The following is a 13,472-nucleotide window of genomic DNA, read 5'->3' as shown; positions in this document are numbered from 1 at the left end:
TCAGTCACCATGGCTAATAGCCACTGATATCCTCCATGAATCTATGTAGTCCCCTTTTAAAGCTGTCTATTCCTGTGGCCATCACTATATGCTCTGGCATTGTCTTTTCACTATGAATGTTTCTATCATTATTAACTTTTATTTATTTATGTATTTGATTGTATCCCGCCCTCCATGCTGAGGCAGGCTCAGGGTGGCTTACATTAAACATTAAAAAATACTAAAACACAGATGCTTTGACACAATGCAACATCATAAGATTCATAACATAACAATCAGAAATACAGGTAAAGTGCTGATGGTGGTAATATCCCAGTAGGCCATGTTCAGATGGTAACAAAGGTGTGGCCAAAATCAGTGTCCAGAGTATCCCTAGCTGTTAATGTTGTTGACATAACGAGCCTTAACAATTCAGTTGTTGTTAGTTGTTGTAAAAGGTCCTGCAGGGCCCCGATGTCTTCCGGGAGCTCATTCCACCAGTGTGGAGCTGCCACTGAGAAGGCCCTGGCCCTGGCAGAGGCCAATCTGGCATCTTTTGGTCCAGGGAGGGCCAAGCAGTTTTGAGACCCTGACCTCAGTGCTCTCTGGGGAACATGTGGGGAAAGGCGGTCCCTCTGGTAGGCAAGCCCCAGACCATATAGGACTTTATCTAAAGAAGTATGCTTGCAGGTGACAGCATGGTATATTGGTTAAAGTTTTAGACTAGGATCTGAGAAACCCAAGTTCAAATCCCCACTCTGCCTTAGAAGCTTGCTGGGTGACCTTGGACCAGTCACACACTCTCAGCCTAACCTACCTCACAGGGTCATTGTGAGGATAAAACAGAGCAAAGCAGAATGATGTAAGGTGCTTTGGGTCCCTATTAGGGTATGCAAAAAATGGTATTTTTGGGGTTCAAGTATATTGAATGCCAAAAATATTGGAATTTTCCAATTTTCCCAAATTCCAATGCAAGTACATTATTCAGATTCAGGATTATTATTTTTTAATCTCAAAATTTTTCAGCTCCATTATACCCTATGAGGATCTAATGGTTCCCCAGGATATACTAGAGAACTGATCCAGGGGTATCTGGGGGGGGGGGTGTTTTGAGGTATAGACACCAAATTTGCAGCATACCTGCTGGAGCCTCTACGAAAAAACAAAAAAACCCCCAAGTTTCAAAAAGATTGGACCAGGGGGCCCAATTCTATGCACCCCCAAAGGTGCCCCATCCTCCATTGAAACTAATGGAGAAAAAAAGGTGTTTAAAGGGATCGTGGTCTCTTTAAATGCCTTCTCCAAGCTGCAACTCTGCAGTGTGAGTGAACTCCAAAGGCATTTAAAGGTCTCACAGATCCTTAAACACCTTCTCCAAGTGGGACTTCACACAGAAAATGATTAAAGGGACTGCAATCCCTTTAAACATCCCTTAACTTTGACTATCCAGTGGCCTCAAAAAATACCAAATATTTTTTTTGGGGGGGTTGAGCTTGGTAATTTTGGATACCCAAAAAATGCCAAAGAAATATCTGGCTGAAACAATATCCAGAAAGTGACAATAAGGTGGGGTTTTTTGAATATGTTATCAGCCCAGATTTTATTAGTACCCCTAGTCCCCATTGGGGAGAAAGGCAGGATAAAAATGAAGTAAATAAACAACTGATAATGGGTTTTTAACAACAATGGATATTTTCTCAATGGCACACCAATTACTCTGTTGGATTTGTTAAGCACCCATCAGAGACAGTAGGAGTTGACCCCACAGGTGAAGGGAAAATATAGATGTGTGTGACTTTGTGTGTGTGTAAGATCTGTATGGAACATTTTGTTAAACCTCTGTTGGAACTATTTAAAAACTGGCTTTTAGATTTAGTTCCCACTTTGAAAGGCTAAATTGAATTTAACTCTCCAAATTATTATAAATGGGTTAGATTCAACATGTTACAAAACCTTTATCTGAGCTTTGGAATGTCCAAATTCTTTAAGCTGGAGCTTAGTGGTGAGTTGACTGCTGTCCACTGAGTGATCTGCTTTTCAGTGTCACATCCCTTTAAGTGCAATATTATATCCATTATCCATTGATATTTTGAATGCTCAACATTTAAAGGTCCACTAAGCTTTAAAAGTCTCAGGAGGGTAGCTGTGTTACTTAGCAGTAGTTTTGAGTCCAATAGCACCTTATCAACCAACAGGGTTTGGGAAGTTTTCATTTTTGATGATTGAAGCACCTTTTGCCAGATACTTAAGCTTTAAATGGTCTCCCTTGGCATGATAACTTCAACTGGGATCTGTCAGGAGATTGAATCAATCAAACATGTATTCCTCTATTGTAGTTTGCATGATGACATTCGGGCACTTTATTTAGAAGCTATTCTTAAGAAGGATGTCAAGCAATCTGATGACAGAATGTTGTACCGTTTACTGGCTTCACAAAATATAGAGGTTATTGAAGCAGTGGCTAAGTTCTGTAACTGCCTCATAATGAGGAAGCTGTGTGTTAAACCCATGAAGTGAAGGGTGACTGATTATGATTCTGATCGATGCCAATGAAGGTTTTGAATTGAATTGAAAAATTGAACTGGGATCTGTCATTTCATCCAAAGGAAGACAATCTTCATTCCAAAGTCAAACTAATACCTATGGAACAAAATTGTTCATTTTGTTGATTCATATGGATCAAGAAGGGATTTAGTTTGTAGATGTATAATATGAAAGATAGTCCCATGTTTTTGTGTGTTTTTTCTCGCAGCAAGATGAATTAAATGAAGAGAGAATGACTGGCCCAAGGTCACTGAGTGAGATTTATGTCTCAAGAAGGATATAGAATCACCTCATACTACACCTCACACTACACACTACACTACACTACACATAGGAAAAGACTCTTACATATTTAAATAAACCATGACAGATTGCCATAACATAGGAAAACTTTGATCCTCTCCCAATGTCAATTCAGGCACAGTACATTCACTTTGAGACACTTGTGTTCATTTCCAAGCAGTGAGTTGTCAAGCAATGAGAAGTCAAGGGAAGATCATTCATGTATGAACCAACCCTTAAGCCTGCACAGCTTCTGGTGTGTCATAGTAAACAAGGTCATGTGCTTTGACATGTCATGTGCTTGACTGCATCCAGTCTCTGTTTTCATAGTTAGATGCACACACCAAAAAGGATATCATTTTATCGAATGATAAAAGGGTTGGAACACTTTCCCTATGAGGAAAGGTTAAAGCGCTTGGGGCTCTTTAGCTTGGAGAAATGACGACTGAGGGGTGACATGATTGAGGTTTATAAGATTATGCATGGGATAGAGCAGGTAGAGAAAGAGGTACTTTTCTCCCTTTCTCACAATACAAGAACTCATGGACACTCAATGAAATTGCTGCGCGGTCGGGTTAGAATGGATAAAAGGAAGTACTTCTTCACCCAAAGAGTGATTAACACATGGAATACACTGCCACAGGAAGTGGTGGCAGCTACAAGCATGGACGGCTTCAAAAGGGAATTAGATAAGCATATGGAGCAGAGGTCCACAAGGTATAGATAGGGGCTCTGGGGTAAGTGATGCTCTGTCTTCTTGGTGCTTGGGGGGGGGTCAACAGTGGGAGGGCTTCTAATGTCCTGGCCCCACTGGTGGACCTCCCGATGGCACCTGGTATTTTTGGCCACTGTGTGACAGAGTGTTGGACTGGATGGGCCTTTGGCCTGATCCAACATTGACATCTCTTATGTTCTTATGTCCTTATGTTCTTATGACACTTCTAAAAGGTTTGCATTCTTCAGAAATAAGTGTACAGCATTATCAACAGTTCGGTTTTATGACTCCTTTCTTCAATGGATGTATAGATTCAATGGATTTATTTCCCTTCCCCCCGTTTATTACTCTCACAACTAGCCTCTCAAGTAGGTCATCAATCAAATCATTAAACCACACTAACTCTTACTTCGGTTGCCTTACAGAATGAAGATTTGCTTTGACTATGATGTGAAATGAAAGGAAGACAATAAAACATTTTCTCAGATTCATCAGGAATGTTGTTCTTCTAGATACCAGTCAAAGGTCCATGAGGTGTCCTTGTTGTTCAGTCATCTTCTGTTTAAAAGAGAGGAAAAACGCCAGCTGGTGTTACTTCTTTATAGTCTGGAGTCATGGCTTCACCCCATGTTGTATTGTTAGGTATTTTTAGGGGACTTTTGTTTTGGGGGGTAACCCATGTGAAATGTTATTGGTTTTAATTTTGTACACACTCCTTGAGCACCTTTGGTTATAAAGGTTTTATATGAATTATTAAACAAAACAACAAAAACCGGTTATAGTGAGTGACAAATTGGTTAGATGGAAATTAACTCAGACAGAACCCTTGATGTAAATGCAAGCAAAGGCATAGAAGAGGGTGAATATAATGCTGGCAAATCATTGTTGGGAAACAAAAATGCTACAGGTTCATCTGCATTCATCCTGGTGGGTTTTGCAGAGGCTCACAAATTTCATTCCTTAATTTTTGCAGTGTTGATGTCTTTATACATACTCACCATAATGACAAATATGCTGATTGTTCTGGTTATAAAATCTGATCCTATCTTTAACTCTCCTATGTATTTCTTTCTTATGAACTTGGCCTGCTTGGAAGCCTGTTACATGACTGTTATTATCCCCAAATTATTGGAGAACTTAATGGTGGAGACTACATTCATTTCCTATATAGGGTGTGCCTTGCAGATGTTCTTCTTCCTATTTTTTGGAGTCGCTGAAAGTTTCCTCATGGCTACTATGGCAATTGATCGGTATGTTGCAATATGCCACCCTTTGCGCTACAGAACAATTATGAGCAAAAATGTCTGCCTGGTGATGGTGGCTGGTCCATACCTATGTGGGACTGCAGTTGGACTGATCCACACCATTGTCACATTTTCTGGAAAATTCTGCAGCTCTGTCATCAATCACTTCTTCTGTGAAGTACAGCCACTGGTGGAACTGCTCTGTGGGGACACTTTTCTAAATGAAATCCTAATAATGGGAGTGGCTATTTTTCCTATCTCAGTACCACTATCGTTGATTATCCCATCTTACATTGGCATTATCTCCACCATATGTGGGCTGCCATCCTCAGAGAACAAATATAAAGCCTTCTCCACCTGTTCCTCACATTTGATAGTGGTAATTCTCTTCTATGTCACATGTAGTGCTACATACTTAAAACCCAAATCTAGCTACTCTCCTTCATTGGACAAGATGTTGTCATTTTCTTATAGCATTGTAACTCCACTATTAAATCCGATCATCTACAGTGTACGAAACAAAGAAATCAAGGGAGCTGTGCAAAAACTGTGGAGGAAAATGATGTTACAGTGACTGTAACAATGGATGGGAGAATGGATGGACAAAAGATTTAATGGTTTTTTTTAAAGAAATAAAAATAAATTTGAAGCTGCCTACATTTCTGGTTTAGTTTCTTCAATATAAATGATGAGTCAAGTGAAATGGGAGAATGAGGATGACAGGAGTCCCCAAGCAATATCTATTAAAAACTGAAATGTTGCATAGGAGGGGCTGTGGCTCAGTGGCATAGCAGAAGGTCCCAGGTCCATCTCCATTTAAAGGACCAGGTAGTAGGTTGTGAAAGACCTCAGCCTGAGACCCCAGCCTCTTCCTCTTCCAGTCTGATCAAACAGTACTGATCTTAATGCACTGATGGACTTCTTAATAGCCAGACCCATCCTGCAGAAGGGCAGTTTGTATAAGGCATCCCTCTTTAAATATCATCCCCAAATCATTTGTACATTGTACAGCCCGGCCGAGAAACAGATACAAGATGGAGCTGGAATGAACAAAATAGACGCTGGCCAGAGCCAAGCCTGGAAAACTATTTTGGGTAGGTGACTCAGGGCCACTGACTTTCTAAAAGCTCTCTCCCCCCTCTAAAAAGAGGTACTTAACCTCAACAATGGATTTCCTGTTAATCCCTTCCGTCACCTGGACTTTACCCCATCCACACCTGGTTCTATTTCTCCTTGCTCATTCATTACCAAATTGTGGGGGGATTAAGGGGTCCAGGCGTCCACCAGGGATCCCCAATCCCATTAGGGGGTTTTTCTATGGGTAGGTGAAGTCCCGCTAGGGCCCATTCTTCTGTTGCCTTTCTTCTTTTGCACCAGAAGGAGCTGAAGTAGCTTTAACTGTTATGCATGAGCTTTTGTGAACTGCAGTGTCGCTAGAAGTGTGTGATGGAAGAGTAAGAGTGAGGCACAGAACAATGTTTTGCAGGTTCCCTACCCAATTGACCAGTCTAGCCATCATCTCTGTTATTTAAGGAAACAAATAGCAGACTTCAGAGAACCCAGGGCTGCGGTCACACGGAGCATTAGCCACGCTACAGAGACGGAAGATAGGCAGATTTTCCGGGCACGATCACACCACAACATCTGGGAAGCGTAGAGCTCCCGTGGCTAACCCGAGGCTTCCCGCCGAAGATGCAGCGTAAAAAACCTAGTACTTCTGAGGTACTAATTTCTGGAAACTGCGGGGTAAGGGCAGGCATCTGATCACGTTTCCGGTGGTAGTTCGTGGCATCCAGCACTCGCCCATGTCCCGTCGCACAAAGTTTTTCCCCCCAAGTCTCCACAGGATGCGCACACCCAACGGCACATGCGCACACTTTGGTTTAAAAAAAACCCACAACCCCATTTGCCACGGCAGCGGCACCTAGCCATTGCTGCTGTGATTGCCCTGATTCTTTGCTGTGCCACAGGATTGCCATGTGATCGGCACCTCCTCCCAAACCACGGGACGTCAGTGGGACATGTGATCTGGCGGCCGCGCGTTAGTTTGCTCCGGGGCAAACAGCCAAGCTCCCCCCCCCCCGCATTTTCCGGCCCGTGTGACCGGGGCCCAAAGTAGCTATTCAGCTCAGTTTATCAGTACCAATCTGCTCCTGTTTCCTGTGGGAAACTTTTGGGAGGAAATTGTTTTCCAGCATGGTATAGGTGTTTTGTTTTGTTTTTTATTTCCCAGTTTAGGGAATGCAGGTTGTGTCTGTTAAGGTCCTGGTAGCACCATACATGTTTGCCTTTATTCTTTTACAAATGCCTTGGAACTGGGTTGGCTTGGCGGATTGTAGAGCAGCTCCTTGGAGCACTTAGTTAGGGTCTTCCTGTGGGTATTTGTAGTAAAAAAAACCCTTCGGCTGACAAGATAAATTTGGGGGCAGTTAATCTCTCCATTTTCTACTATGCTACTTTTAAAAAAATAATAATATTTTATTGCATTTCAACACTTATTGTTACCAATATACTAGAGTAATACTTACCATAATGATATAAATCACAAATCATAACTACTTTCCTACTTGAAAGGCATTTTAATGTAGAGTGTCAGACGGGGACCTGGTTCATATTCCATTTAATTAAGAACCAAATGTTTAAAGAAATAAGAAAATAATGGCCCAATAATTCTGTATCTAAACTTAAAACATGAATACTGCCAAATATACAGAAAATATATTTATTACAAATTAGATAAAAACAAATGTAGGCCCAAGTAGAAGCCTTCAATCAGAATAAAATCATACATTAATCTCAAGCATAGACTATTTTAAACCCTGACCAAACATGTAAAAGAACAATGAATAAACAAAACATTAAAACTAGATTGTAGCCATAACTATTAAAGGTTACATTTTCATAGCAATTAAAATTCATTTAATAATAGTGGTCATTTAGAAATTCATCCAGTTGTCTCTAGAAAAGAATAAGATTTTGCTGGCCTGGTCTTTGGACATTAACTTAGTCTGGATTTTCTTGGCAGCTGGGGTGAAAAGAGCAACCTTGTGGGAGACTACTGGCTCCTCATCTGCAAGGAGAAATAAAACTTTATCCATCACAGTATTTGGGCCTACTAAAATGGCCAGAATTGTGTCTAAATGTTTTTGTCTAGGGGATGATTGAAGCAGACAGGCCAACAAGGAGAAGCATAAATCTTCTGGTTCTGGAGCTTCGCGGATGCATTGATGATGATTAACTGGTTTTTGTGTATAGCAACCTGCATGCATGGCAGTTTCACAGTTGTGAGTATAAAATGCAAGAGAGGAAAACAATGTAAGCCTGTTAGTTTCCCCATTGGGGAGAATGGTAGGGTGTAACATCTCTCCTTATATATAATTGAGTAGTGGGGTGGCACTTTCCAGCTCTCCCATTGGCTGTGCAATGTGCTCCATCAGCCATTGGCCTGTCAGCCGCCACTCAAGAGTACTGATGTGCCATTGGTCAGGTGCTGGGTCTGCTCCTCTTCCCCACCCACTCCCACCTCGGCCACTGTTCCCTGTCAGAATTACTGACTAACGGCTGTCTCTCCCGATGAAGTCACTTCTCCTGCTTGGGTCCTTCATTTCCAGGCCTTCATGAGGAACTCATTGGGACCCATCGTGACTAGGGTTGCCAGCTCCAGGTTGGAAAATTCCTGGATATTCCGTGTCTGAAGCCAGTCTAAGGAAGCCAGAGTTTGGGGAGGGGAGAGGCCTCAGCTGAACAGAATACTATAGAGCCCACCATCCAAAGCAGTTATTTTCTCCGGGGGGAATATCTGTTGTCTGGAGTTCAGTTGTGATACCTAGTGATCTTCAGGCTCCACCTGGAGGTTGGCTACCCTAGGCGTTGCAGTTAGCGCTTCAGAGCAGGGTCTGCCAGGCAGAGATCAGTTCCCCTATGGCATTAAACCTTGCTGAGTCCTTCCCCTCCCCAAATGCTGACCTCCACAGGATCCGCCCTCCCAACTCTCCAGGTATTTCCCTACTCAGTGCTGGCAACCCTAGTTTCCCCTCAGTGCCTGTTGCAAGGCAACCAAGCTTGGTTCTGTCAGAAAAAGTCCCTTTCCACACCTATTTTGGCTTTTGGGAGAAAACTCATTGGGGCCAGTTCTGAGCTAGGGTTGCCAGCTCCAGGTAGGGAAATTCCTGGAGATTTTATGGTGGAGTCTATGATACCTGGTGATCTTCATGCTCCACTTGGAGGTTGGTTACCCTAGGCATAGCAGTCAGCGCTTCAGAGCATGGTCTGCTAGACCCAGGTTCTTGCTGTGGAAGCTGAATGGGTGATTTTGGACCAGTCACAGACTTTCAGCCTAACCTACCTCACAGGGTTGTTGTGCAAGTCAAAAGGGGGAGAAGAGAATGATGTAAACTGCTTTGGTACCCATTGCAGAGAAAAACTACTTTTCCTCGTGGGAAACCACTGTTACCAATCTCCAGGTGAGGACTGGAGACCACTCAGAATAACAATTGTGCTCCATATGGTAGAGATCAGTTCCCCTGGAGAAAATGGTGGACTCGGTGTCCTTATACCATGCTGAGATGGTCCTCCTATGATAGCCAATGGGACATAGTCAGGGCTTCAGAGCACAGTACAGGCTGCAGGTGTTTGTGGGGGAGACGGAAAGCTGAAGAGTGAGGGACAGATAATGGCAGGTTGATGCTTGGCTGGGAAGGAGATAGAGTTACCAGCTCCAGGTTGGGAAATTCCTGGAGACTTGAGGGGTGGAGTCTGGAGAGGGTGGAGTTTGAGGAGTGGTGAGACCTCAGACAGGTACAATGCCATAAACTCCACCCTCCAAACCAGCCATTTCCTCCTGGGGAACCATTGTTGCCAATCTTCAGGTGAGGGATGGAGATCACTCAAAATTACAACTCCTCTTCAGGTAGCAGAGATCAGTTCCTCTGGAGAAAATGGTGAACTGTGTGTCATTATACCCTGCTGAGGTAGCCACAGCAAACTGACGCTGAGTGCCCAAGGCTGGGGTACTCTCCCAGAGCCTCTTTCTAGAGCTCGTTGTATTTATTTCCACAATGGGCCTTATTCCTAGTTTCTTATAAATCCAATTTTGGCTACAGTTTGCAAAAAGGGATGGTTGCTCCTGCTATTGCTTACTTCCTCTGGTGTAGTCTTTGGGCAGGAGACAAAGCTGCTCATTCAGTATTCAGTGTTCTGTTAAACATCATGAGCACAGCAAACTTCAGGAATGGTGAAGGGAGCTAGCAGGGCAGAACCCCCCTAATAATACATGGACAAAGACATGGCGTGAGAACAATTTCTTTTAACCAGAAAAGTTAGTACAAGATCCCACCACAGACTATGATCTCAAGAGAAGTTTCAGCACTTTTCCCACTTATCTATTCCAGTGGGGGAAAACTCATGTGTATATATGCGTGTGCATGTATGCATGCATGAATCTCAAAACCACTTCCCTTGTAAAGCACTAATACATTTTCTGTCATGCACACACATGAAAACATGAAACTGCCTTATACTGAACTAGCAGTAAAGCCCGTTGTGAAAGCAATACAACGGGATCTAGAAAGAGGCTCTGGGGGAGTGCTCTGGCTTTGGGCAAACAGTGTCAATTTGCTGTGGTGACCTCAGCAGGGTATAATGACAGAGTCCACTGTTTTCTCCAGAGGAACTGATCTCTGCTACCTGAAGAGCAGTTGTAATAGTGAGTGATCTGTAGCCCTCACCTGGAGATTGGCAGCAATTGTTACCCAGGACAAAATGGCTGGTTTGGAGGGTGGAGTTGGCAACCCCATCTCCTTCCCAGCTAACCATCAACCTACCATTATCTGCCCCTTTGACTTCAGCTGACATCTGCCCTCCCTTCTGCAGAGCAGTTGTAATTCTGAGTGCTCTCCAGCCCTCACCTGGAGATTGGCAACAATGGTTCCCTATGTGGGACTGATTGGTTTGGTGGGTGGAGTCTATGGCAGTGTACCTGTCTGAGGTCCCACCCCTCCTCAAACCTCACCCTCTTCAGGCTCCATCCCTCAAATCTCCAGGAATTTCCCATCTGGAGTTGGCAACCCTATCAGGACTGGCCCCAATGTGTTTTCTCCCAAAGCCCAAAATAGGTGACAGGACCAAGCTTAGTTGCCTACCAACAGGCACTGAGGGGAATGTAGGGTTGCCAGCTCTAAGGAGGGAAATACCTGGAGGTTTGGGGGGTGGATTCTGTAGAGGGCAGCATTGGGCGGGGGGGGGGCGGAAGGACTCAGCAGGTATAATGTCATAGGGTCTACCCTCCAAAGCAGCTATTTTCTCCAGGGGAACTGATCTCTGTCATCTGGAGATCAATTGTAACAGTGGGAGATCTCCAGGTCCCACCTGGAGATTGGCAACCCTAGGGGAAAGTCAGCTGCACAGCAGGGGGTTGAAGAGAATGGTTTGATGGCTGCTGGGCCAAGATTGGCAACAATAGTTCCCCATGCACCAAACAATTCCTAAAGATTTTCCGAAACACTACTCTGTCGATAAATTGCAACAGTTTGAATGAGCACCAAAGCTTTTAGAGCTCTCCAGCTGTCACCTGGAGACTGGCAACAGCTTGTCTGGAGTGTGGGCAGCATGGCATTGTATCTGTCTGAGGTCCCCCTCTTCCTCCTCCTCCTCAAACCCCACCCTCAGCAGGCTTCATCCCTAAAATATCCTGGAAGTTTCCAACCTGGAGTTGGCAACCCTATGTCCTTTCCATGCAACCATCAGCCTACCTTGATCTGCCTGTCTGTCTTCTGGTTTACATCCCCCCCCCCACAGCCTCTGTCAAGGGAAAGGGCAGTTTTTCCCTGCAGTGGGAAGCAAAGCAGCTGACATCCTCCTCAGAATACACCAGGTCCTATATTCCAACTGTCTTGGGGGGGGAGTTTGAGGTGTGGAATGGAGTGAGGTCCAATCAGCTTCCATATGCAAAAGACCTTGAAACGTTGGGCGGGACTGCACAAAGCAGCCAGTCAACCCAGCCAGCGTCTTCTGAGTGGCAGTTCTTCCGGCCATACACTAAAGGAGTGCATTTTGGAATGTTGGACTACGGCTTTATATATATTATACTGAATTAGACCATTGGCCCATTAAGATCAGTACTGTCGGATCAGACTGGCAGAGGCTCTCTGGGGTCTAAGGCAGAGGTCTTTCACATAACCTATTACCAGGTCCTTTAACTGCAGATGCTGAGGAATAAATGTGGGACCTTCTGCATGCCAAGCAGATGCTCTGCCACTGAGTCATGGACCCTCCCTATTAAATTGAGCCACAGCCCCTTCTATGCAACATTTTAGTTTTCAATAGAGATTGCATGGGGACAATTCTCATCCCAATTCTCCCATTTTCACTTGCCAAATGATTTATACTGAAGAATCTAAACTGAAATGTGAGGCCATTTCAAATATTTTAATTTTAATATGTTAAATCTTTTGTCCAACTATTTATGTTCCCATCCATTGTTACAGTCACTGTGACATCATTTTCCTCCAAAGCTTTTGCACAGCACCTTTGATTTCTTTATTTCTTATACTGTAGATGATTGGATTTAATAGCGGAGTTACAATGCTATAAGAAAATGACAAGATCTTGTCCAATGAAGGAGAGTAGCTAGATTTGGGTCTTAAGTATGCGGCACTACATGTGCCATAGAAGAGAATTACCACGATCAAATGTGAGGAACAGGTGGAGAAGGCTTTATACTTGCTCTCTGAGGATGGTAGCCCACATATGGTGGATATAATGCCAATGTAAGATAGGATAATCAGCGAGAATGGTAGTGTGATAGCAAAGATAGCTACTCCCATTATTAGGACTTCATTTGAATAAGTGTCTCCACAGAGTAGTTCCAACAATGGCTGTACTTCACAGAAGAAGTGATTGATGACAGAGCTGCAGAATTTTCCAGAAAATGTGACAATGGTGTGGATCAGTCCAACTGCAGTCCCACATAGGTATGGACCAGCCACCATCACCAGGCAGACATTTTTACTCATAATTGTTCTGTAGCGCAATGGGTGGCATATTGCAACATATCTATCAATTGCCATTGTAGCCATGAGGAAACTTTCAGCTACTCCAAAAAATAGGAAGAAGAACATCTGCAAGGCACACCCTATATAGGAAATGAATGTAGTCTCCACCATTAAGTTCTCCAATAATTTGGGGATGATAACAGTCATGTAGAAGGCCTCTAAGCCAGCCAAGTGCATCAGAAAGAAGTACATAGGAGAGTTAAAGATAGCATCCGATTTTAGGATCAGGATAATCAGCATATTTGTCATTATGGTGAGTATGTATAAAGACATCAACACTGCAAAAATTAAGGAATGAAATTTGTGAGCCTCTGCAAAACCCACCAGGATGAATGCAGATGAACCTGTAGCATTTTTGTTTCCCAACAATGATTTGCCAGCATTATATTCACCCTCTTCTATGCCTTTGCTTGCATTTACATCAAGGGTTCTGTCTGAGTTAATTTCCATCTAACCAATTTTTCACTCACTACAATCAGTTTTTGTTGTTTTGTTTAATAATTTATTTTAAAAACCCTTTTACAGCCAATGGTGCTGAAGGAATGAGGGAAAAAATTAGAACCAATATCATTCCACATTGGCTACCCCAAAAAAGCAACAATCAACTGGAAATACTAAACAATACAAGACGGAGTGAAGCCATCACTCCATAGTACA

The 13,472-nt window shown here is 43.3% G+C and overlaps 2 protein-coding genes across 2 annotated transcripts; one reads left to right on the top strand and one right to left on the bottom strand.

Annotated features, from left to right (window-relative positions):
- Window positions 1-4,321: 4,321 nt before the first annotated feature.
- On the top strand, window positions 4,322-5,338 carry LOC107113504 (olfactory receptor 10C1-like). The gene has a single exon (XM_015414839.1). The coding sequence runs from the start codon at window positions 4,322-4,324 to the stop codon at window positions 5,336-5,338; it is 1,017 nt and encodes a 338-aa protein (XP_015270325.1).
- Window positions 5,339-12,248: 6,910 nt separating this feature from the next.
- LOC107113503 (olfactory receptor 10C1-like) lies at window positions 12,249-13,265 on the bottom strand. The gene has a single exon (XM_015414838.1). It carries the CDS (start codon window positions 13,263-13,265, stop codon window positions 12,249-12,251), a length of 1,017 nt encoding a protein of 338 aa, XP_015270324.1.
- Between the last annotated feature and the right edge of the window lie 207 nt (window positions 13,266-13,472).

The sequence above is a fragment of the Gekko japonicus genome, unplaced genomic scaffold (assembly GCF_001447785.1).
Source record: "Gekko japonicus isolate JY-2015 unplaced genomic scaffold, Gekko_japonicus_V1.1 scaffold2193, whole genome shotgun sequence".
NCBI classification, from domain to species: domain Eukaryota; kingdom Metazoa; phylum Chordata; class Lepidosauria; order Squamata; family Gekkonidae; genus Gekko; species Gekko japonicus.
This window is presented reverse-complemented; position numbering and strand designations above follow the sequence as displayed.

Bases quoted from the DNA above. Each gene is read 5' to 3' on its own strand.
- LOC107113504 (XM_015414839.1), top strand. From the start codon at position 4,322: ATGGAAATTAACTCAGACAGAACCCTTGATGTAAATGCAAGCAAAGGC.
- LOC107113503 (XM_015414838.1), bottom strand. From the start codon at position 13,265: ATGGAAATTAACTCAGACAGAACCCTTGATGTAAATGCAAGCAAAGGC.